The 26656-nt window shown below is 40.4% G+C and overlaps 1 protein-coding gene across 1 annotated transcript in view; it reads left to right on the top strand.

The window, feature by feature from the left end:
- The window catches only part of LOC104031638 (kalirin), a 432630-nt gene that overhangs the window by 339596 nt on the left and 66378 nt on the right, over positions 1 to 26656 (top strand). Inside the window, exons 14-19 of the mRNA XM_075710381.1 lie at positions 4769 to 4964; positions 10662 to 10828; positions 17191 to 17310; positions 20052 to 20243; positions 23649 to 23798; positions 24743 to 24857. Coding sequence (XP_075566496.1) covers positions 4769 to 4964; positions 10662 to 10828; positions 17191 to 17310; positions 20052 to 20243; positions 23649 to 23798; positions 24743 to 24857 — 940 coding nt within the window. The remainder of the gene's footprint in view (positions 1 to 4768; positions 4965 to 10661; positions 10829 to 17190; positions 17311 to 20051; positions 20244 to 23648; positions 23799 to 24742; positions 24858 to 26656) is intronic.

The raw sequence follows: 26656 nt of genomic DNA, 5'->3' as shown, positions 1-26656 counted from the left end.
CTTGCGGCAGGGCTTCTCTTCTCTCAGGGCATGTGAGGGATGCTAAGGTCTATTCAGAATCACAAATACTGGGAAGTAAAGTGAATAAACATAAGAAGTGCTGTCAGTTCTTTCCACCAAAAATCTAGCAGATGAACAGAGTAAACTCTAATCAGCCATTCTTCTGGGTTAAAAGGGAATTAAACAAGTATATGGCCAAGCAAGCCTCATTTATGAGACAATTCCTGACACAGGCCCATTGCAATCGGCTCTTACCACAGCTTAGGAGATAGGACACTTTTGTCTGATGCAGTCCAGGTTTCACATAGATGTCAATGCCTGGCCAATCTGTGAAAGCATCCAAAGTCCTTTTTTAGGCTTGAAAAATATGCATCTGTAGTTAACAGAGCTGCCTAATTACAGCTTCTTCCTGAAGAAAAATAAATCATTTTCCCTATACCCAAGTCAAACCAGTTAGGGACTCAAATTCAAACTCTGGACCATTTCCAAATGGTCCAGTTTGAAGTACAGAAAATGCTAGGATTTTGAAGCATTGGCTGTACAGACAGAAAAGGAAATGTCTTAATGAGATATGCAAAGCAGCATGGTCTCTGGGATAGGGCACCAGATTGGGATTCAGGAAACCTGGGTTGTTATCACAGCTCTGCTATTGCTTCTTTGCCTTCGTGTGCTTTAGATTCCCTTCTAGCCATCTGTTTGTCTCGGTTACTCAGAGCAATGTACCCAACCTTCCTGTACACCCTTCGCTTGAGAAATTTGGTGACGTTCCACCTCTCACTGTGCCTGACTCCTTCGTCTCTACCCCTAACCCAGCACGTGGGATGATTGTCACTCCTTCATCACCCCCCACCATCAGTTGGAAGCAACTTCCCTCCTTCCTTCCCTCTGCCCTCCGGTGGTGGCTATGCTCCTGCCCCTGGCAGAGCTGGCACTGTGCTAACAAGCCTGTTAGACCTGTCTGACTGTCCAGAGCCACTCAGGTGCAACCTTAACCCCTGTTCCCCATCCTGGCAATGTGAGATGGAGCTCCTTGGACTGGCCTTGCATCCCGAGGAGTTTATGAGCTCATGTCCTGACTGCCTGTACTGTCCTTTCCTCTTTAATTGGAACCACTGATTTGAACGGGGAAGTGTGGATAATGGAGCATAAACCCTTCAGTGCCTTGCAATGGCTAATAGGAGAGGTAAATACTTAGCTGCAGCTGCTCTTGTGTGGGGAGCCTGGTGAAAGCTGGCTGCACACATGAGCATGAGGAGCACTGGTTGCCTGGGAGGCAATCCCTCTCTTGTATGGTGATGCCTCTCTGCTAGAGACCTGTCTTGGACACTCATGCCTAAGGGGCAAAAAGCAGTACTGTCAGGAACAGCCATTTCCCTGTGCTCAAGTGGAAATTATTGTAGATTTAATGATAAAAGCAATGCTGCTTTTACACCACAGCAGAGAGGCTTCCCCAGGCAGTTTTGTAGAAGTACTGGGTCTCAGCATAGCTGTGGAAACATTTGTTAATTCCTTCATATGTCCGTCATCAACTCCCCTTGACAGTTCAACCCTCTGAAAGATTTGCATTTTCCTGTCCTGAGGATCATGGAATCATAGAATTGTTTAGGTTGGAAAAGACCTTCAAGATCATCCAATCCAACCATTAACCTACACTACCAAGTCCACACTAAACCAATCAAGGGTAGACTAGGCTAAACCATGTCCCAAAGTGCCACATCTACCCATTTTTTGAACACTTCCAGAGCCCTGGAAACAGAGCCCTGGGGAACACCGCTCGTGACCGGCTGCCAACTGGACTTAACTCCATTTACAACTACTCTCTGGGCTCGGCCACCCAACCAGTTTTTTACCCAGAGAAGAGTACGCCCGTCCAAGCCATGAGCTGCCAGCTTCCCAAGCAGAATACTGTGGGAGACGGTGTCAAAAGCTTTGCTAAAGTCCAGGTAGATGACATCCACAGCCTTTCCATCATCTACCAGGTGGGTCACCAGGTCATAAAAGGAGATCAGGTTGGTCAAGCAGGACCTGCCTTTCATGAACCCATGCTGGCTGTGCCTGATCCCCTGGTTGACCTGCACATGCCTGTTGAGTTCACTCAAGATGAACCTCTCCATAATCTTTCCTGGCACCGAGGTCAGGCTGACAGGCCTGTAGTTCCCCAGGTCCTCCTTCCGGCCCTTCTTGTAGACGGGCGTCACATTGGCAAGCCTCCAGTCATCAGGGACCTCCCCTGTTAACCAGGACTGCTGATAGATGATGGAAAGTGGCCTGGCAAGCTCCTCTGCCAGCTCCCTCAGTATTCTCAGGTGGAATGTGTCCATAGACATAAATGGGATGGAGAGATTTTGTTTTGATCAGAATCCCCCAATCGTAGCATCATGGCTGTCAGAGCAAACTAGTGTAACACATTCTTTTATTGTTTTAATTTTTTCTATTACTGTCACTTATAAATGCTGTTAGACATCTTCCTGAGCTGCATGCATGGGAATGTTCACAGGAAATTGGGAAGTACTTTGTGAATCCTTGCAAAATTTCAAATAATGATGTCTTAGCAGCCTGACAATCAGTGCAATGAATTCAAACACACAATATTTTTAATAGCTCATAAAAAATAAAATTCTTCTGATTCAGTTATATCACATGACTTTCCATTAGAAAGAGAAGAAAGGGCTTTGCACTGAACTTTAAGTGTTATTTTCATAACTGTAGGAACCTGCACTTACTCTAAATTCGTTCCATTGTTTGTAGTTTGAAACAAGGTCCAGACCACCTCAGTTCTGATTACTGTTAGCTGAGGATCTGTCTCTAAATGTAAATGTACCTAGTCAAACCTTTCTCCATCATCTACTTTGACCATTTCTCCATAACTGTTAATCTGCCAATAAGGCTCCACAGTCCAGGAACTCCAGCTACGATGTGTGAATGAATCAGAGGCTGCTGGAATCAGGAATGGGGCCAAAGAGACTGCAGAGATAGCTATTATTTAAAGGTAATTTAGTGGAATGGGCAATGGAACAAGCTGGAGAAAAATAGAAGCCCCTCAGGATGTCCACACTCTGCCTTTTACCCTACAGCTGAGGTCCCAGGTTCTTGGTTGAGTAAATCTGCTTTTCTGCTTCTCTCAAAAAAAGAGCCTAAAAACTGCTTATGTTTTCCCTTCTAATGCAAAACTGTGTACTCCCATCCATGCTAATGTGAGAAGGGCTGAGAGACGGTCTGTTTGGGTTGCCTTCCTGTGCCTGTGTTGGATACAATGGAACAGAAAACTGAATAGAAAATTTTGAATCTTTGGATACTTTGATACTTTGGAAGTTAAACATCTCACTGCACACAGGCACTGAAGAGCACCTTTAGTGAGAAACAGAACTTTTCACTACATCGTGGTATGCACAAGTGGGAATTTAGATACTTAGTTTTAGCTCTCCTGAATCTAACTATGAGGAATTGACCTATGAATGAGAATTAAGGCATTTATTTAATAATTTTTAAATACTTTAAAAAAATTGTGCTCTGCGCAGTACTAGCCTTTACGCATTATTTAATTCCCATTCCCCTTGTCGTCCCTCCCCCCATTCATTGTCACTAGCACGTGCCCTGTTTTTTGTCTGTAGTAGCAGAATCTAGGTTGAGGTGAGGCTGTGCTGTTTGGGTGGAGGCTAGACCTTGCTTTAATTGAACAGGCAAAAACAGAGAAGGACTTTGATACCAGTTGTCTACTTGTGGGCTAAAATGTAAAATACAGAAGATACGGTATATGGACTGCTAAAATCATCAGACTGCGTGTTATAATCAGGAAGGAAAGAAAGCAACAGAAGATTTTGCATGTTCCCATGAGGTATTGGCAGGTTATGTAGGTCTTTGGTTAGAGCCAGGTACCATTTGTGATTCTACTGGTGATTCACCTGGCCCTTGTGTATGATGTTTCCGTGCTGTGCTTTCCTCATCTGTAAAAGTGAATTATTTATATTCATTCCCCAGCGTAAAAGCTTTCAGATCCACAGGAGGAAAAAGTTATGCAGGGCCTATTCCCAAGTCCACTGAAGACAACAGAAAGACCCTTATAAAAGACTGTAAGTCCCTGCAAGCACAGCACAGGACTCATTGTACTACTGCAATCAATGCTGTGGAGGTTAACTCACAAATTCATAATAAAATAGTTAGTCTCGTGATGCATTTTCTGTGAACAATGGGTAGATACTATTCACAGTACATTATATCAATAAGAATAACTCTGAAAATGTATTAGTTACCCCATGTTTTAGGGTTTAATGGAAGCAGCTTATAATTTCAATTCTATGAAGGTAGAATAAATAATATTTCTATCTGTAATATGTAACATACAGTGTGTTGCAAAATGTTTTTAGAAACATTCAGGCCATTTTGGGATTATGTGGTCACAGGTGTTACAAATTATTTTGCAATTCTGTAAGCATTACTTCTTTTAAATTTTAATTTATTCAGAAACATTATCTCTACTATCCGTGTGAATATAGTGGATCTTCTCTTACGGTGCCCTTTGGAATGTGTAAGGGAAAAAGAAGGTGTCAGATTTCTTGTTGGACCAATAATCTTTTCATGGATCCTCACCTAAGCAAAATGTTAAGCATGACCATGAAGTGGGCAGGATCCAGAGTATACTGAAGCTGTGGTTTGGGGGGTTCTAGATCAGAGTCAGAATGTGAAGTACTTTTGTGATCCAAATGCAGTTTGAAAGTAAGATTTTTCATTGATCTTGAGTGAATACAGTGTTCGTTTTCTGCCCATGAAGGTTACAGCAGAGTTAGATGCCTGGAATGAAGATCTGCTGAGGCAAATGAATGATTTCAATACCGAAGACCTCACTCTGGCTGAGCAGCGTTTGCAGCGTCACACTGAGCGGAAGTTGGCCATGAACAACATGACCTTTGAAGTCATCCAGCAAGGGCAAGATTTACACCAATACATCATGGAGGTCCAGGCTTCAGGTGAGCAGAACAATTTGACCTCTATTTTATATGAGGGAAAAAAACCAAAAAAAAACAATTAAAACCCAAAACCTGAAAAAAGTATATCAAGCAAAAATACCTCAATACATACCAAATACATTAGCTTTTATCATAAATAAGTACCTGTCTCTCCACTCCCGAAACTGTTCCTCAAGCTTTGGGAACTCTTTGATTCAGGATTGTATGTCAAAAATTGCTGTTTCTTTGAGACTGAAACTCACTGACAAAATAAAGCTGACTTTCAAGTTTCATTCAGGAAGTTTTGCAACTGCAGGATGGAGTCTGTGATCAATTCCAAAGTGGATGGAGAGGGGAGGGCAAGACAAGCTACACTGGTACGTCCTTGTACTTGCACCAGCTCAGAAACAAGCACTGCAGGGAATCATGAGTTACAGATACTTTAGCTGGCCGGTCAGACCTCAGGTCTGGATGAGGTCTAGTCATTCTAGACTCGTAACCTTGTTAACCTTTTGCAACTAGACTTTATTGAGAGACAAAGTGACCAGATGTGCTGGCTTCATTCTCTGCAGACTCGAGTACCTTTTCCCTGGGCCACATTTCAGGGTGCAGACATGCCCGAGGGAGAGAGAAAGGAGTGAGGGGAGAAAGAAGCTAGTTATCCAAGAGCCCTCTGGGAAAGAATCCAAATATGAGATGAAACCAATCGTGAAATGGAACTCTTGTTTCCAGCCAGCTCTAACTGGAATTATTTTGTATAAAAAGGGAATATGATAAACCATACCGGAATTTTCCTTTTCAGTGTGCACTGGAAAGTTCAAGGTAGCAACTTGGATGTAAAAAAACCCTTTGGCATGTGCTCTTAAATGACAGACCTGATTCATGTTGATAGGGAGTCTGTCTGATGCTTTTACTCTGCTTCTCAGCAGTAGGATCCTATTTCTAAGACATCCTATGAATCAGGATTTTTGTATCCTTGCATTTTGCATTTGGAAAAGAAATATCATAATTCAGATTAATCGCTGCATAAAGTACAGAAGTGAATGTTACTTGTGAAGTGTTTTAACCTTCTTAAATGTCTGGAAAGAGTGCAAAGCAAGAGCAATTCCTGTTCTTTCCCTCCCAATTTGCACTTTCAAAATAAAAAGTATTTTTATGGTTTTATTCTTTGGCAAACATTTTACCTCTAGACACCCACCTTTAAAAAAATCTGGCAGTATTCAGACTGATTTGGCAAGCTGCACTCGGTAGAGGCTTAAGGACTGCTACAAGAGTATGTTGTGAACTAGACAATCCGGTACATTGTGTGAACCGTGTGCATGAGCTTCTATGAGATCTGCCCACATTACGCCTGGTCCTGTGCTTCATCTCCCTTGCTTTCTGGAATAGAAAGCTTGTCCTAATACATCAGTTAAGATGCCTTTTTTTTTATGTCTTTTTTTTTCTTTTTTTCGTCCTGGAAGAATCTTAATATGAGTACGAATCCATGGGAGGTAAAGAATATGATCCAGAACAGAGCACAGTTAGGAGCCTCAATGACTGATTTTTTAGGAAAAAAAATAATTCTGTGTTTGTCAAGAAGTTAGAAACAACTTCTTTTGGATTGCAGACAAAAGATTAGCAACTAAATGAAGTGGCTTTTTAAATATTTTTATTATCTAAGATCACTTTCTATGAAGCCTACCCAATAAAAATCCATTGCTCCCAAAGGCAAGGAAGCAGAAGCCTCATGGGGATGTAGAGTAGTTGTAGTTAATCAAAGGTAATGGACATGTCTGCCATGCATGGAATGCTAAATGCTGGGAGAATGGCAAAATAAGCAAGAGAGATTGCTCTTGGGAGCCTACTGTTTCTTCAATAAAGGACAGTTACACTCCATAAAAAATTCATTTAATTTTACTCCCTCTTCCTGAATCCTATATCATAGTCATTCAGGGCATAAGTTAAGGGATGATTGTTCTTGCTGCTAGAGCTGCTAACTTGCAGGGGTTCTGGGAAATCAGATGCTATTGCTGCTTCCTATTGTACAGTGCCACCACTGCTACAATCAAAACTCAGCTGTAGCCATAGAATATAAAGCCAGAAAAAATGTGATTTTTCAGGGACGCTCTACCTAACCAGCTACTCTTAATTGACCATGTTTCTTCCCTTCCCTATAATTCTCTTTGAGCTTTATTCTTTTTATCATGTCACACAGGAAGCTGATTCAATTTTGATTACTCTGACGTTTGGCTTGGAGGTCTTTAAGCTAGTAAGTCTGTCAGATAAAATTACATCCAGGTTTTTCAATGCATGATGCATTTTTCACTTGGAAATGTTGTGCAGGTAGAAAAAGAAGGTTTTACACATTCATCCATGATTTTTGCATGTCCGATGCAGATTTGGAGCAGTGATTCTTACTAGGCTGTGGAGAGTCTGGAAATCCCTGTGAACATTGTCATGTTGGTACAATACAGTGGTCCTGTGATGCACCATAGCAGACTGTGCAGATATTCAGGGCATCCGTGCATGCAAGGCATCTATGCAAGTCCAGTATTTCCAAAGCTCCATACAGCCAAGAGTTATGTTCCTGTGATTCCTTCCACTACTCCAGCACATGTGGGTGAGCCTGGTTTGGATTAGCCTGTTTTCACCATCAGAATAACTATTCAAAGAAATGTTTGTTTTTATTATGGGATATGTAAGATCTGGAAGTCAGGTTGCGTTTTGGGAAATTTTGCAGTACTTTCAAATTGTCTTCATGTTTTACTAAAATCTGTGTCCTTCAGGAAACATATTTGCATTTAGAGAATATTATAACAGTATTCTCAAGAAGACTGGACTTTTTAATGCCATCACTTTTTATTTTAGTGAACCTATCTTCTATTTTTCCAGTTTGATTGTACCTCTACTGCTGATAGCAAAGCTAAATACATGGGCAAATATTCTCAAAAATGGATGTTGATTTTTGGGTGTCTAACTAGATATGTTGAAAGGGCATGGTGTTTCCAAAAGTGGCAGCTCAGACATTTCTGAGAAATCCATTTCCTGTGGAAAGTTTAGGATCATAATACAACAATGATTTAACATCTCAGCCCAAGCTGCAGTGATGACACGTTCATGTAATTCATTAGCATACGCACCTTAGTCATTCTGCTTCTAGGTACTAGTAGTTACACTCTAACAGCTGATTAATTGATTGCACACATTTATTTGGTTATTAAAGTCCATTTGCATTGTCAATATTGTTCTCATAATGAGCACCACAGTTAGGAGTCACTCATGGTTTACAGAGCTACCCTTTTATGTTTTAGAAGCAATTTGTCTAAGTCAAGCCTGAAATACACTGCAAAGATGATGTTGGGGAAATTTATACAGTTCCTACCTGTTATGTGGAAAATGCAAAGCCCTTTCATTTCCTGGTTGTCAAGCTAACGTTATTCATGTCTTTTCCCAGCGTTGCATTGCTTAAAAGGGAAATGCAAAACTATTTAATTTTGTTTGTGCTGTCATTTATAGTTAGTTATAACTGTAGTTTATATTGCAAGGAAGAGGATACTAAACTTTCCTGTCACAGGCTTTTAATAGTTCAGCCTAAGAACAGGTTCAAAGCAGTTTCAAAACAGCTTTGTACAGGTCAAAAAGCGATACACCTTCCTTACGCTGAATAGCGTCTCATTGCAAATAGCTCACGTGTTACTAATGTATGTTTTGTAGGATGCCAGTTAGAGTGGCTTGGTACTATTTTCTGTAATTTTTTTTTAAAGCATTTTCAATTCATTATCCTTCACTTGATATCTGCTGCACTGGTTGAGACAGAAGAAAATGGAAACCAAGTTCAGTTTATCAGAAAATCAGCTGTGCTTTTCTACCTATCAAAACACAATGTAAAGATAATATGTATGAAATTATTCTGAAAACAAGGCTTTCTATTTTGCAAACCAATCTTTGAGAAGAGTAACTGCTCTCACTGCATGTGCTGGCACTGTAGAATAAATCTGCGTGACATATGACAAGCAAGAAAGGGCAGATCATTTATCATAGGGAGCGCAGGCTGCCCTTGGATAGCATCCCAGGCAGTTCAATGGTTGCTGCTGATGAGTTAGCACAATGAAAACCATACCAGCTGAGTGTGCATGAGGGAAAACTGTGCATTTAATATCAAATAGGTGTGGTGAAGTCAAGCATACAAAAAACCATCATGTCCTGAGGATACCGAACCCTATGCAGCCTAATTGTAGCAACAATGCCTGGTGTCTGGCAGTTGAAAGGAGCTTCACTCCCAAGAATAGAAACATATATTAAATTTCCAGTTCTAAATGGGAAGCCACTTTATTTGGTAATGAAGAAACTGTTTTGTTTTGGCTGGGAAAGGGAATGAGCCAATCACAATTCCCATGTGCTTTTTCTGATAAAACCAGGAACTGGGAAAAAGGGGATAAGGTCAATCATAAGGTCATATTTATTTTGTGTACTGTCCTCTGTAGATACTGCTGTGAGAGAAATAAAAGTCACAAGTCTCTGAGGAGGATAAAAGGGGAAGAAAAGGAATCTTTCTAAATGGCTTTTGAAAATAGCGTCCAATCCTTTTGTACAGCAGCTTCTAATTAACACATTTCTTTTTTAATGTCCTATTATTCCATGAAATCAAATGGCTCTGGAGAAAAGTGTAGTGTTTTCTCAGCATTACTGCAATGGGAGCATTTTTATATTAGGTTCCTGATCCTCTCTGTATTGAGGCCAATGGCGAAATTCCAGTAGACCTCAATAAGGGAAGAGTCAAGTCTTTATTAATTTATAATCAGGGATTACAGTAACATGGGATGACATCATATTTCCTCCAGGCCAAACTTGCACAATTACACTGATAATGTACCCAGCAATGCTATCACACCAGTGTAATAAAGAAGGAAGATGTGAAGCTCTGTGTTGTATTTCATGTAACCACTGCACACAAAGCTCGTAGGGTCATAAGAAAATTCAGGAGGTAGGAAGGGACTCAGGACGTCTCTGTTTCAATGTCCCAATCAAGTCATGGTCAGCTATGATATCAGACCAGGTCATTAAGGGGTTTATCAATTTAATGCAGGATGCAAGGGATGAGGGATGTGGTACTAAGCCACCTTTTCTCTCTGGTGTGTGAGGATTGGATGAAAGTCAGCAGAATAATTCTGAATGAACTATAGGTTGGTTTAAACTGTTGTTAATGAGCATCTAAAGTGCCCAGATGGCAAATAAGTTTGCACTGTGGAGTGCTACAAGTAGCACTTGTAGCACTACTGTAGATCTGGCAACTAGTTTGCTTCCTTTATTTCACTTTTCTGTTTTCTTCTTAATCTTTTTTTTCTTCTCAGTTCTTTTCAACATGCATTTCTAAAGTATGAGTTAATGAATTACTGTAAGAAAGGGAGGGTTTTTTCTGGTTTTTTTATTCAATGTTCATGCAAGTTTTTGAGCAAGGCTGTGGTTGAATCATGTCCTATTAACCAGATACTGATGGGTGAGATGAGCAATGGTTTCTCTCTCACCAGAGAAGAACACTACTTTGTAGGCAAATGTAGTGATGCACAGTAGGAAACTGGGAAAGCCAAATATTAAATGTGAGATAATTTAGAGAGAAAGAATTACTCAGAGTTGCAAATCAATGTGTTAGGAGGCAAAAAATTTTGAAGCTTACATTTGTGCAACAACTGAAATTTCAAATAAGTGCAATGATCTGTCTCTCTCTGCATGCTGCAGGCATTGAGCTGATCTGTGAAAAAGACATTGATCTTGCGACACAGGTTCAAGAACTGCTGGAATTTCTTCATGAGAAACAGCATGAGCTGGAGCTTAATGCTGATCAAACTCACAAGAGGTTAGAGCAGTGCCTACAGCTCCGGCACCTACAGGCTGAAGTCAAACAGGTGAGAGTTTTTAACAACATTTAAGGGTCTTAAATGGGTTTTCAGCCATTACATACAGGCAAACTGCAAAACCAGCTTCTGCCAAGTCGCATACCTTTAAGTGGACAACCTTAATCCCCCTTTCCTTAACAGTACTTGATTTGCTGACAGATTGCAGGATGACTCTTTACAAATAACGAAATGTACATATATTTGGCTTCATGGATAGTTGTGGGAAGTCTGTGCAGAACTGACCCCATAACTTCTCATCTGGAGAAGCTGCCTCAAACTCCATGTGTTCTGGGAATATAATGATTTGATCTGGGATCCAGACTTAAGCTGTTTTGGAGAATTGGCCCAAAGCAAAGGATAACTGAGCTGTGAGGTCTAAGTATGACATTACAGTAGTTTCACCGTTTCATTTATTGCTATGCGTCTGTTGATCTGCAGGAATCTTTAACATCATCTGGGTGAGATAAAAAAATTCTGTCTGTGGTTTCTAGATCCTCGGACTTGTTCAGCCATCTTAGTATTGTTACATTGCCTTTCTTCCAGATTTCAGCCTAGTGTAGGCAGTTGTGTTCTGTCTCCCTAGGTTTCCCCTGATGCTTAATTTGGATGCTTCACATTTCTTTGTTTTCCTTTGCTACACAGGATAACGCTACATTTCCTGCTTCCTAATCCATAGGTGGCTTCACACGTCAGTGTATGTCTGGATTTCAGTGGAATGGTCTTGGTTTTGCTAGGAAAACCAGGAACATTTTTCCAGAATATTCAGGTTTCCATTTTACCAGTACAAATGGGGAAACAGGTTATGTTTTGGTTTGGTTTGTTTTTTTCTCCAAATACTACCAGGTGCTCATGAAAAAGATTTGCTTCTTCGTTTACTAAAAAAAAAAAAAAAAAGAATATATACTTAGTGCTCAGTACACATGATCATAGTTATTCTTTCTTCAGAAGTGAATACTTGAGTGACACTTTATCTGAATTATCATTGCTGGCAAAAATCCTTCATTTGCAGACAACGCTCAAGCTAGAAGCTGGCAGCCCCAACACCAGTGCATATGTTTTCTTTCAAAGTCCACTTTGATATGAATATTTTGCAACCCTAAATGACAGAACCCTCCTAAATTTTTATTTTGAAAATGTAGTCGTTTTGCATTTGTGATAATTCAAGGCCAAGTCCTCATGAAGCTCCAGAGCTCTATAGGGTTCTTTGGCTTTCTTCTGAAAAAAAAAAAAAAAAAAAGAGACTCTGTGATATCCATAATGACCACCTTAATGTCATTATGAAGGGTATGCTTTTTTCCATAGGTTCCCAAAGTTTCTTACACACAGCTTAGCTAAGCTTGGAGTTTTGTGCGGTAGATTTATGATGAAGTAGAGCCATTTTAACTTATGATAGAAAATAGAGAGGAGTAATATGTGTAGCAGAAATGCTAAAATTGCACATTGTTGCTATCTCACCAAGTGTCACTAGCCCACTTGACCAGGATGAATTGCCAGTTGGTCAGCCCTGTGGCTGCTCCTGGAGCTGTACAGTGGCAGTGCAGCACTCTCTGCAGGTACCTCATGTTGCTTACCTCATTATCAAGTATCTGCTGGACCTTAACAATTTTACAAACCAAAATCTAACCAAAGGAAATGGTTTTAGGGCTGAACTATCTAATACCTACTGTGAAAGGAGAACAGCTGCCTTGAATTAGTATTTCCTTAATAGAGCTTGGGACCATCAGAACCTTCATTACTGTGTGACCTTTCAGCAAACCAATAGTGAAGAATCATTTTACTTGTTCAGCTGAACACTAAGGACTCCTTTGCTTATTAACCTATAAATTACCACAACTACAGTTTCCCTTAGAAAGAGGCAAGTTAAAATATATCTGTTCCCTATCTATTTGGTTTCTTGCAGATGAGTCATATTCCAAACCATTTAGTGAAATTGGGAAATATATTGATTTTGGCATGTAGTTCATCTCCAGTCTGGTCCAGATTTCCTTCACTTTCATTTTAGTGCATCTGAGACGATGGATGATCTCATTACCAAATTGCTGTCACTCTTGTGAATCACTTGAGATGTGGTTGCCGCAAGACACCTATTGTAGCTGTGGTTAGGTTCTGCTGACGTAGTAAAATTGGTCAAGGCTGTTACATGTACATGTGTTTGCATTTTGATATAATGGCTCATGGAAATACAAAGTCTTTTAACTGTCTCTATCTATTTAAGTCTCATTTAACAGGGATTTCTGCTTTATATCATATGCACCAAGAGTTCGAATGCCAAGACAATGAATCGAAGTTTGGGGCCATTAAAGCGGAAAAATTCCAAATGAGATGTTCTGTGAACTGCTTTAGAGTGGAAATAGTATAGATCAGTGGTTCACAAACTCTTTGTTACTAAGAAAGATCCTGCCCAAGACTGATTTCCCCTCATTTAGATCCCATTTATTTCCAACAGAAACTACAGAGCTTGGATTGCTTATATAAAAGTAATAGCAGAATAGAGTTGTGGAGATCAGTTTAAAAAACAAACTCTCTAATGCTGTGCTTGCAGTTGTTTGGCTTCCCTATCCCCTTATTTTATCTTTGTATGTTTTATTTCTTTTTTTGGTAAGTGTTAAACTTGACCAAATTTACTCCCAGGTATCCTCACAGTGTCCCACTAGTTTCCCAGGTTGTTTTGAAATGTATTTATTCCTTTTCATGTGTCTCTTATCCATCCACTTTTGCTATTTGGCATTAGATTTGCTTCCAGATGAATATGCCCAAAGGATAATTGGATGTAGTCATTTGAGAGACACTGAATATATTTTGTTTTTTCCCAATCTAATATCACAGAGCTCCTGGAAACCTTATGCACTTTTGAACATGGCTAAAGTTAACAGAAGGTGTCCTTGCTGATGGTTGTGTCTGTGTTAGTAAGAGCCTCTCAAAGAAGCTGCAAAGGGTCCAGGGATGTAAAAGATGCACTTACATTATTTTGCCTTTTAAACTTAAAAATCTTTTCCAAGGTAACTTGACGGGTATCATTAGCAAGGCCTTAAGTCTTTTTCAGAAACGCAGAATCATAGAATCATTTAGGTTGGAAAAGACCTTTAAGTTCACCAAGTCCAACCATTAACCTAACACTACCAAGTCCACCACTAAACCAATTAAGGGTAGAGTAATAATTCATTTCATGTTTCCTGGATTGGTGGCTGGATTGTTTTTAATAAAAGTAAAACTAGAATAGAGTCATTAAGGTTGGAAGGGGTGTCTAAGATCATCAGTCCAACCGTCAACCCAACACCACCATGCCTAGGTGGTGGTCATCAAGGAAGGCATTCTGACTAAACTAAGCCATCAGATAGAAACACTATGAGATGCAGAGCTCTTATTTCTTAAGGAAAGGTACACAAGAAGTGCCTGTGTTTTTCCTGTAAGGTCTGATTCTATGCTCAGTGAAAATGGCAGAGTTTCAGGGTACGAATTTTAGAAGAAATTGGTACTATTATTAAATTTCAGAGGAGTCATTTGCAGAAGTAGCCCGTTTTAAGCAAATTGGAGTCAACGGTGGGAGTTGTTTCAGAACTGTGGTGGTTGCCATGTTAAACAACCCATGCCTTGCAGTGAAATTGTTCTCCAGTGGCAAGTGGCTTTTATCTAAGATGCTGTCAATGTGTTTCTGCTTCACCATTATAAAAAAAAAAAAAGACTTAGGCTTTTTAAGGAAGTCTTTGGAGATTTAATTTAACTACAGAATTGTTTAATCATTGCTTCTACAAAGTTGATAAAATCTGTAATTTGTAGGAAATGTCTGTTTAAATCCATCTTTTGCTGTTGGCCTGTCTGCACATTGCCAGATAATGGTGAATCTGTTAATACAGGAAATGATCAGAGAAGTGTATTGGTGCTGTATTAGCAACTTCTATACATATTTTAATGAAAAGGTATTAAGCACCATATAAGTAGGAGTCAATTGGTGAGCAGGTCTTGTAAACCAGATACAAATGTGTAAATGCTCTCTTCCAATCATTTCTCTTTCCAATCATTTCATAGTCTACTTCCAAACCAGTGACACAGTGAAAGGTTCTGCAGGTGACTGGGTTTTGCACTTAGACTTAAGAAGCTTTGGGCATGCAACTGAATTTTTTTCTTACTGTATGTAAACAACACACACAAGAAGAGGAGGAAAAAAACCTAAGAGAAAAACATTATTATAGAAAAGTTCATGCAATGCCAATGAGGCCCTGACATTTAAGTGTTAGACTTTCAGAAGTAGAATGAACTCATTATTTAAGTTCTTTCAAGGAAAATTTTCTAGTGCTCACTGGGGCTGGAAGGGGGAGTGCAGGAGCCCCCCAGTGAGTGCCTGAACCCACACTCTGGGGGAAGGTGGGAGGGGCACAACTCAGGGGTGGTAGCAGCCTTAGACAAGAAGTGCTGTAAGCGTTGCTGACAAGATGTAGTCCATCAGAGCCTGACCTGAACTGCTTTACCCTGAATATTTTTGAGTCAACAAGACAGTTGTACAGAGGGATGCACAAGTATCATTACATTAGAGGATACATCAGAGGAAACTTGGCTGCTTGTGATTGTATGATCCTGCTTCCTCCTTACTCAACCTTGTTGCCTATTAGCTTTTCAGTAATCAAGTTGCTTTGTTTTAAGACTGAGGTTTCCAGTGATTTTATTACTATTTGGACTCAGATATTTGTATGAAATCTGCATCAAAACCTCTATGGCAGGTTTTGAAATTTCGCTCAAATGAAAGCTGTTCCCAAGAGGAGCCTGTCATGCCCTGATTGTATTGTTGTTGTTGGTTTTTTTTAAAAAAAAAACCCTAAACAAATCCCAAACAAAAATAAGCTGCTGCCTTTTTAGCATACATGCTCAGTATTTTCTACACTCTAAATGGCCCAAGCCAGGATAGATCATGGTATATAAAATGTGAAAGCATGTCTTGCTTTATGATGTCCTCACTTCAAGTCTTTCCCAGATACAGTGATCCTTTGGTTAACTTCAGCTTTTAGTACCATGTAATAATGTAGCTTTCTTGTCTGATGGATTATAGAAAATGCCAGCCAAAAAGATTGCCATATGATAACCTGATTTCTTTTCCTTTAAATCTTTGTTGCATTTCCCACAGGAACAATAACACCTGCTGATGAAAGAGAGAAAGCTGACAAATGAAATCTTCCGCACTGTTGTACTGAGCAGAATGTAATTTTCTACAAATTAGGGTCAGCTACATGTGTAGACGGATCCCCTTTCTTCCTCCTAGGGAAAGCTCATTTTCTTACCCTACAGGGAACTGAATGGCTATAACTAGGGTGGTACATGATATAGGGATAAAACCCAAAACAACAGAAAATGCCTATTTCTTTCAGACAATTTAATGGATCGCTTGGTGAAAATTACAGCACAAAAGGGAAATTACTATATAGAATATTGCAGCAAAGTCAATTTTGGAACTTTGTAAATCACGAGCTAAATTTAGGGCAGTGATTGGGCAGTCAGGATTTCCTGTGCATCTGTGAATTGAATTCAGCAACTTTCTGGCTTTATTGGAATAAATTGACACCCACACAGGTAGAAAATAGGCTTTGAGACAACACAGCAAAGAACTTGCACGTGTGTTCTGGGTGCTAATTTTCCAAACACGTGTCTTAAAATAGCAGAAAATGTTGCTGCTTAAATGAATAAATACAAGCTTGATAGATTAATTATGTATATTTAAGATTTGATTCTGCAGTCATTACAGCATGGGCTGCATGTCTACAAATAATCTGAATATTCCTGAAGTAAAGCCTCTTGACTAAATATAAAATGCAAGACCTGGGATTTCTTTCTAGCTCTGCATGCAGGTGGAAACTCCAACTGCATCTTAACTCTGTCTCAGATGAAACCAACTGTGTCTTCTCCCTCTTCACCCCTAAGCTCTGACTTTTGTGTGAAAGAAACACAGGCAAGTGGAGCAGAAAGGAGTTGCAAGGTCCATGATTCCAATTGGAAATTTGAAAAAGCAAGAGATTATCAATTATGTTTAATTTCAAATCTCCCTCATTACACTTTGTGGTCTTGCCCTGGGGTATTTGCATAGGGGAAGATTCATTTTTGTGATCAAACCTTGGAAATGAAAGCTCTTTGTTATCCAAATATCCATGTAAATACTTTGGGAGTTTAATTCTTCAAGCAACTACTTCTTCAATAAGATCTTTGCCCTCTAAAAATTTATGTCATTAAGTCCTTATCCTAGGATTTCCTTCTGCTCACTGATTCAGCCTGAGACCACACTGGGCAAAGTACCTTTTTCTTAGCCAGGCTGAAGCATTTTCTGATCAGTGACTACATAAACCTTTGTACTGAACCAACCTTTCCATAAGCACATCCTTTCTTTACAGGTGCTTGGCTGGATCCGGAATGGTGAATCAATGCTGAATGCAAGCCTTGTCAATGCAAGCTCCCTCTCTGAAGCTGAGCAGCTCCAGCGAGAGCATGAGCAGTTTCAGCTGGCCATAGAGGTAACATGAATAAGTTAACTTTGTTTCTCGTTCCCAGGTGAATATCATATAAAAGGTTATCTCCTGGGCATCAATCATTGCTTGCTTGAAGGAAGGGAAGGAATAAACACTTTAGAAAAATCAACTTATCATTAAACTCATAATGCAGCCAGAGGTTAATAGTGAAACAAATTGTTTATCATCTGCAGCTAATTCTTCGGCTGTCAAATATCAGCCTTTCCATTCATGAAAATGACACTCATGCATCTCCTGATAATTTCTTTTGGTAAAAAAATAAGAAGATTAAAATTCACAAAGTGATCTGAAAATGGGAGAAGTTTGTGAAGTCAGTCTCTTCCCACGTCCACCATTTGCAGATCATTTCACAGCATTCATTTATGAATATCTTTGTTACTGGATAATGCTCTCACATGAAATCTTTGTTTCATTCAGCTCTTCTTTTGGTGACAGCAGAAGAGACATTCATTCAAACCCACATTCTCAAATAACTTTACTTTGAAGAAGAGGGAAGAGGGGCGATTTTTAAGAATTGCCTGTAAAACTGAGCTTTTGCCCCTGCTTGCCCTGGAGTAGCGCATCTTTGACCTGGCCCTTGAAAACTAATTGTGAGGCAACCCATTTGCCTCACTCATGGGGCCAGGACATGGCAGGAGGAGCAGCACCTCCTCTGAGCCGCTCTCCTTCGAATGAGAAGGTAGTGGATGGCTATGAACTCCCCTGAGCAGGGCAGTACAAGACTTATAGTTAGGCTCAGTACTTTATATATCTTTGTCATTATGAACAAAACCCTGCACTCACAGGGTGTGTTTGCTCTGGTTGTGAGAAAGAGGGGCCATTGCTTTCTCCTGTTCTTGCTTAACAAGGTGTATATTCTTCCCAGATTATGTTGTTACCTTTTTACAGAGCAAAGAAAAAGTTGGAAAATCTCTTTTTGTGATTTACATATATTTGAAAATAACCAAAACTAAACCAGACTTTACACTATGAAAATAATAGGTCCATAATGGAAATTTGCAAAGATGCTTGATTTACAGGGGGAAAAGTGTCTTTGTCTCTTCTGGTAAACTTTAAATAGGTCAATATATATTATAGTGTTGCTAGTAAGTATAGTGTTTAAATCTCAGCTAATGACCTATTTTGATCTGGCTCCATTCACACTAAGGAAGGAGCAGCTGTTGCAGCTCCTAAGGGAAAAGGAAGAAGTTTTCTATCAATTCTGTGTGAGCTGGCTGGTACCAAGCTGTGCTGACCACATCTTGGCAGCTGTCACTAGACAGCAGTGGGGAACAAGACACCCACTGGCTGTGTTATCGCAGCTTGCTGCTGTTGGGGGAGTGCTTGTATTTGGTGGTAAATGCAAATCACAGAGGGAGAAGAGGGTTACGCCACAGTAAGGGGAAAATAAGTTTTCGAAGGGAGAAAACACTAGATCAAATATTTAAAGTGTTTAAAGTTCAGTATGGGGAAAAGATCAGCAAAGCACACAGGGCAGACTGTTCTCTAAAGGCATTCTAGATGTGGAATTGATTTTCAGTTGAAATCCTTTAAAGTCTGTTTAAAACAAGTATTACAACTCTAACATCAGTAAAGCAGCTGGATATTAAATTTAACCAGTTGTTCTTGAACATCTTCCTAAATGTTTCTGCCAAGTATTAATCCTTTTTTTGCTAATAGCTTTCCCTACATTGCATTATTCATCAGTGTGTTACCAAATGATTTCAAGCTTCATTCCAGGTTCAAGGATTAGATCATAAAAGTATCACATGAAAATTTGTCAGCAGCAGTTACAAATGGGATGCAGAACAGAGGAGTCTATGGAGATTTTAGGGCTTCTGTTCAGAAGATTAAAATCAAATATTGGCCAAAATTGTGCCTGAACACAGTTACTCGGGAGGCTGTGAAGGGCTGGAGTCTATTTTCTGCTAAGCCAACCCACAGAGGAAGGTGTAACCACCACTTGGTTACTCTGAGAGGAGCTGGTGTAGGCTGAGGAATGGGTCAGATAATTCAGTCCTGCCTATAAAGTGGCTACTGAGTAAATTGCAGAACAGTGGAGAATATGGCTTGACTCCCCCCAGCTTTGCCCTTAAAGGTAGCATAGTGTGGCTCCAATATGAGTGAACTGACTTGCAGAAATGTATCTTTTAGGGGCTGATATTTGTGATATAGTTCATGCCATTTAGTAAGGCATCTTCATGTCTTCTGGGGTTGATGTTTTGTATCCTGTGGAGAGGGCAATTACACACATGATTAAAGCTGCTGATGCCGGCAAACTAACTGGCAAGAGTCAAATTAGGGCGATCAGGCCCACAGTTTGCCAATTCTTTGGTGTTTGCTTTTGTATCTGCAGATTGTGTGGGAAGCAGTCAGCACTGAGTACAGGCTGGGTAGGAGCTCAGCACAACAGCTGCCTGCATTGGGGTTGTCCAAATGGATCCACCGGGAACCCCACCCCGGGTTGTTGCCCAAGGGGCAGTAGCTGATCGGTGGACCTAACCCATCTTAGCCAGCGCTTGCTTGTCCTAAGCTTTAATAACATGTTGCAAATGTGTGTGAATAATTGAAACTAAAATGCTTTGCAGAAAGTAACTGTTAACTGAAGATAACTCTGAAATGTTTCACTCTCTCGCATCTCCATGCTCACGCCTTGCTTCACCTTTCTACCATACATCTGGCACATCTATACAACCTCTCTTTCCTCCCCTCATACACAGTCCCTCTTTCATGCCACTTCCTTACAGAAGACACACCAGAGTGCCCTGCAGGTCCAGCAGAAAGCCGAAGTGTTGCTACAGGCTGGGCATTATGATGCTGATGCTATCAGAGAGTGTGCCGAAAAGGTGGCCCTGCACTGGCAGCAGCTGATGCTGAAGATGGAGGACAGGCTCAAACTTGTCAACGCCTCGGTGGCCTTCTATAAAACCTCTGAGCAGGTGAGCTGAACAGTATCATATCTGTATCATAGCGTATTGCTACAGCCTGGGATTTAGCTCCTAGTGTACAGTGTGAATGTCTTGCCTCTCATGAAGATCAGCAGTGCAGTCTCTCTGCTCTTCCAGAGTGTTGAACTGTTCCAAATACCTGCTCTGCTAATACCACTAAGGGCCAGCGCTCATTCTTCTTCCTTTTCCCTGAGTAATCCCAAAAGTAGGAATAATGTGGCTTCAGTCAGCCCTGCTTGCCCTTAAATCTGCGCTTTGTCTTTTTACATATGTTTGTGTGTCTCCATCCACATATTTAGATGCATATAAACTTTTGTGTCACCTGACTAGGACCAGTGTTGAGCCTTCGGGTGACTCCCAGCTGGTAAACACCAATGTAGGTGCACTCCACGATGTAGCAGCGCTGGTAGTTATGGGTTTTCTACTCTGACCCTGAGTGCAGAGTCTTCTGCCAGCAAGGGATCTCACATCATTGGCAAAATTAACTGAAAGGGCATTTGCTGCATTGGCATAGCAATGCTAAGCCACACATGGAAGCCAAAGTTTGAACTAGTCAAAATTGTTTCTCTGACAAGTATTGTAAAAAAAAAAAAAAAAACCCCAAAACCTAACACCACCACCAACTAAACAGAAAAGGCAGCAGTTTGCAATATTATTCATCTTAAAGTTTTCAGTGAAGCAATGTAATTCTTGAAGTTTTGGGTTTTTTTTTTAATTGTTCCCTTTCCAATGGGAAGCCTTTCTGAAATCCCGCCATTTTAGTTTCAAGTTCTCATGATATCAGAGTTAATTTTGAGGAATATAAATCTGCTTTTCCTTGAGAGCTGCTTGCAATTAATTACTTGTTACTTTGCAAGCAGTACTAGTCACTGTTTTCACTAGTAGTTAAACACCACCATGCCGAAAAAGGTGCCAAGATAGGAAGGGATTTCTCTTAAATCCATCTGCAACACAGATAATTACAGAAGTAACCATTATATGTTGACACAACTTTACCTCATTCCAGGTGTCCATGAATTGCAAAACACATTCCAGTTGGCTGCTGGTGCGGTGGGATTATTCATCCCTTGCACAAACAGGTGCCATTTATACTGTAGTCAGTGAGAATTAGTGTCATAGCGTGGATACTCAAACAGCCTTGCCTGATGTAATTTACTGCAGCCAGGCAGTTTGTGTTAGCATGGACATTGCAGGAACCTGTGGTTTTATACAAAAGGCAGCAGTGATTTCTATTAATTTTTCTATTATTATCATCACAGTTAGTTCCTTAATTAGAGAACCAGAAATGGGAAGTTTTTTAGCACAACTAAATATGTCATTATGGAAAGAGAATATTTTTTCCTTAACATCGAGGCTGTAGATGATCCTTGGGCCACTTTTTGGTGTCATTTGTTTAATGCATTTTTAAGATTGTTTAAGATTAATTCATTCCTTATAATGAATGTCTTTCACTGTGAAGAGTTTCAAACAGATTTACAGTCCCTGATGCATTCAAGATTGAAATGAATTACTGCTGGTGGAAGATTGTGAGAAATGAAAACCATTAAGGGATTCATTAGTGCTTTAGACAGTTAAATGTGCTGGCCAAAATATGCATAGCCAGTGATTTATCAGTTCAGTCTCTCTTCCTCTTTCTAAGTCGTAGACAAGCATACTGCAGTGCCCACCAGTTCATTCACTAGTTGTGTCTATTCAGCAAATGTTTAGGGCAAAGATCGTTCAGTCTTTGAATGCTCATAAACTCACCGCTGCATGTAGTCTGTCATCTTCTCTTGGGCTGCACGACTGATCTACAGTCCTTAATGGTCTGCACCCTGACTGGATGATAGTGGATTGAGTAATTTACTGGATCTTGAATTCTCTGAGTATCTAGAAAAAGCAGCTAAAAGGGTGAAGAGACTGTCACAACCAGCCAAACTTTTTCATACCTGTCTTCCCCCAGCATAGTATGTTCTTGGTATAGCTGGTGGAACCCTGGCTTTCAGATAGTCCAGTTTCTCTCTGACTTCACTGACAGCCCACTTTATATTAATTTCACTCAGTATCTTAACAGAGAGGTGATATTTGCATGTACAGGGACCATCCTTTCTGAAAAGATGTGGACCCCAGGCAGTCCGTCTACTTTCATTTTTTAAGGTAGCAAAGTCCAATAGAGTACCAAAGTTTTCAAGAATTAAGAAGTAAAATGGAAATGCTTTTCTGTGCCTGAATAACACATGGGACACTTGCTCTCTGATAAATGTTTGAGGGTGAATGCTGGTTTGCATCCAAGCAAGATGATTTCAGATTGTCAAATGCATAAGGTCCTTGAACAGCTTGGCAGCAGAGTAAGTTGATCAGTTCACCTCAGTTCACCAGTTTTAAAACTGAATTTGATGTGTTCATGAATGGAGTTGCATGAAAATGGCCTGTGATAGTGGGGGAGGATTGGTGGGTGATGCTGGAGTCTCTTCCAGACTATGCTCTTGAGCATGTAGGGTCCTCTGAATTATAACTGTGTTCATATAAAAGTTGCAGGAGTGAGCAAGAAAAGTGTGAACGTGGTTAGCTGGACCCCCAGCAATAACTGACTGGATCTTGAGTAATCTCAGCAGTGGAGGGTGTAGGAAGAGCCATCTGGGAGAGAAGAGGAAAATTCCAAATGGTCCTGAAAACTTTTGCAGTTTTTTTGGTGTCTGCACAGGCCAGTAAGAGTCATTCTCAGGATCTGCAACACAAAAGACTCAGCCTTGTCTGAGGCCACTGCACACACAGTTTCCAGACTGTGTTGGTTTATTTACCTCATTCCCATTATTCTACCAAGACAGAAGATACTTGTGTAAGCCCTGTACAGTGGAACACCTGCATCCACCTAGGTTGCGACACTTGATTTAATGTCTGTTGGTTTCCATCAGTCTTTAAAAAAGCTGCAGAGGGAGCCACTAGCATGCAGCTGAAGAGAATTAGTTCCAGCTTCAGACTTTGTTTCAGGAAAGTATTTAAGCATGTGTTTTTCTTTACATATGTGCTAAGTCCCTTGTCTTCAGTGGGATTTAAACACATCTAAAGCAACCTTCTGGAACAGGGATTGTTTCCTGAATGATCCACTGGGGCCAGCACTGACCCCTGCCTTGATTCAACCTTTTGAGCTTCCCCCCAATTATCCATTGGAGGAGAAGAAGGATTTATCAGCCTTAAACCAGGTGAATTGCATCCCAAACAGTAGATCCCTATGGGTAAGAAGAACTGCTAGATCATTCTGTCCAGGGCCTGTTTCATACCCACTCATCCTCCATGCCATGGCCCATAGTCCAAAACATTTAGATTTGAAGTTATTGGTCATAGACTTTTACTGAATATGTTGCTCCTGATTATGGCTGTTGATAACTGAATTGCTGTGCTATGGGCATGTTTCAGGTGTGCAGTGTATTAGAGAGCTTGGAGCAAGAATACAGACGGGATGAAGACTGGTGTGGAGGTCGAGATAAACTTGGACCAGCAGCTGAGATAGACCATGTCATCCCTCTGATCAGCAAACATCTGGAACAGAAAGAGGCTTTTCTCAAGGTTTCATTTTAGTTCTCTAATAAATCAGGAAAACTCCCCACTAAGTAGTAAATTTAGAGCAGTGTTGGTGAGTTTGAGAGGAGGGTCTGAGCTGTAATTCCAGTTCAGCTACTGGCTGGCTGTATAAGTCCTTGGCCAGTTTCACACTGTTACAGTAGGGGTAATAAGCATTATCATCAATGCATATCTCAGAGAGATGTCATCAGGATTAATTAGGTCGTATTTGCATTGCACTTGGAGGATGCTGGTTGTTGTGCTGGTCCAAAGTTCAAATTCTCAAAATTGCATATGATGAGCATAAATGACAGGTATTATACAGCATTTTGGTGTTGGCTTATACAAACCATCCAGCATTTCAAATTCTGTTCTCCAAGCTGACAACTGAAGAACTGTTAACAACTGAAGCAATTGTGTCGCTGCAGGGCAGCACCAGGATGGAGACAGATTTCTTCCTGCCTTCCAGGTGCTGCTTTGTAAGAACTGTAGAGCTGACAGGCTGACAAGGCAATTGATAGCCAGTCTCCCACCTTCCACTAAAACTGATATACAACATGAAATTACGCTTGCAGGCAAGGCTTAAGAAATTATGCCTCTAGATTGTACATTTTTTGAAACAATGAGTACTTTTCTTGAGAGATGGGTTAGCTTTGGTTAGATTGAAAATGTGTGACGTACTAGCTCTTTACAACCAATTGTTTTATTATTGTCATTAATTTGCCTTAATATGTAAAATCAGCCACTGTATGCAAAATTACTTGTGTTTTAATACATTTATGAGGCTGTAAGTTTATTAGCTGCGTTTATTGACTCCTAGGTGAAGCTCACATGTTCCCATATGAAAAAGAACTTCTCCCTGCAAAATAAGCAGAGAACTCTCTTGGGTCCCCTTTGCTTTCTTTGCTCATCTTCACTGATTCTTTTTTGGTGGGGGCTGTTTTTCTTAGGCCTGTACGCTGGCACGAAGGAACGCTGAGGTATTCCTCAAGTACATCCACCGGAACAATGTCAGCATGCCTGGAGTAGCAAGCCATACAAGGGGGCCCGAGCAGCAAGTGAAAGGTTGGTGCACTGGTGCAATGACAGCATGGAAGGTTTTGTTTGCTTCCCCCTCTACTGTGTGGGCATCCTAAAGTTTGTGAACATGCTGAGAAGGCACCTTAAGTTTTGCCATCTGTTGTCACTAAAATAATACATATATCTGACACCTTTAACAATGGTAGTGAGGCCTCTCAGAAAGTGATCCCTCCTCTGCTAAGCATGAGTCCTTAAACAGAACTCTTCTGTTGCAAGTGGTGGTGTGGGAAAAAATGGAAAGGGATTTGAAATATGGGCTCTGTCTGGCTTCTCTTGTCAGGAGAGTCCATGGGAGTCACGCTGTGCCATCCCCCGTCATGTAGGTTGTCAGCTGAGATGATCAGACGCTGTTTTGCCTTAATATCTAAACATGCATAAACAAATAAGCACATATCAAACACAAGGTCTAGATGCATCCTTTTGCTGCTGAGCACTGGAAAAAAATGAACCCCAAACTTGTTTGTCCCTGGGATAGATCTGCTATTTTTTTGTCCCTGGATCCTGTTTGATTTCCTACCCACATCTAACAATCACCAGCAAAAGCATCTGCCTGTGGTTATTTTCCTTTGGTCAAAAGAGCACCATTTACAATCAGACAATACATCTGAGATGTTTGAAATGTTTCCACTCCTCTGCTTAATTAAACAGTTGTTAATCTGTGCCTAGCAATGCTGCAAGGTGCTGATAGGAATGAGCAAAGTGATTCTGCAGAAATTTTCTGTTGTTATTATTATTGGCTTTCTTACAAGCTGCAGAAAGATACAGGTTAAAAGCAGTGCAGTCATTATATATGTGGGAGTGATGGGAACTTTGGTTATACAAAGAAGATGAAAATGGTGCTACTGAAGATATTATTTTCCTTTCTTTCTTTCAATACCAGTTCTTCAGTTTTAACATGACTTTGTTCAGCTTTCCCCTGCTACTGTGTCAAATGCTTGTTGTTGTTGTGGACTTTTGTTCCCTACAGTTGAAAATCACAGGAAAATTAATTAAATCCTGACTCAGCAAGCCCTTAAATATGCACCTGATAGAAGCTTGTGGGTGTTCCTCACTCCACTTGTTTGAAATCACTCACTTATATAAAAATCATCTTGTATATTATTCTTTTTCTAAGCCAAATGTGTAATTCTTACGCTTGGCAAGTTTATCCACAGAAAATCTTTGAATCGGATAATTTAGTTCAGATAAAAGCATCATTTAGTAGGATACTTGTTGTGCTTCCAAAGCAAAGTCATTAACACAGAACAAAATTAGTTTTATTTGGCATAAACTGTTTATGCAGAGACCTGATCTGGAGCACCCATGACAAGCTTCAAGTTCATTTTGTCATTCAGATAAAGCTCCCTCAGTAGGGACTGGGCTAGGTTTTGCAATTAACTTAAGTATTACAGATTTTTTTACCATAATCAGTGTCACACTTGCAAATGGGGAGAGAGGCATCCAAATCTGTTTGCTGCCGCCAGTGTTGATACGTAAGCAATGAATATCAGTACATTCAGAAAGGGCTTAGGGTGAAAGAAGTTATTAACAAGTGCTGTAAATGATCATAAGTCACTGTAAGTGGTTGAGAAGCCAGACTCAACGTTTTAATATAAAAGACCGTGGCTGTGGCCCAGGCTGCGTGTGCCTAAGCCCCCTCTAGTGTATGCTCTGCTTTGAGGATAAGGGCAGAAGGGCTGCCATGTCTTACCTGCCAAGGTAGCTACCTGAGCTCCGTACCCAGACGTGGCTGGGATGAGCCACGCTGCTGCCAGCTATACATGACTTAGCTCGGTTTAATTAGA

This window comes from Pelecanus crispus, chromosome 5, assembly GCF_030463565.1.
Source record: "Pelecanus crispus isolate bPelCri1 chromosome 5, bPelCri1.pri, whole genome shotgun sequence".
Classification (NCBI taxonomy): domain Eukaryota; kingdom Metazoa; phylum Chordata; class Aves; order Pelecaniformes; family Pelecanidae; genus Pelecanus; species Pelecanus crispus.
This window is presented reverse-complemented; position numbering and strand designations above follow the sequence as displayed.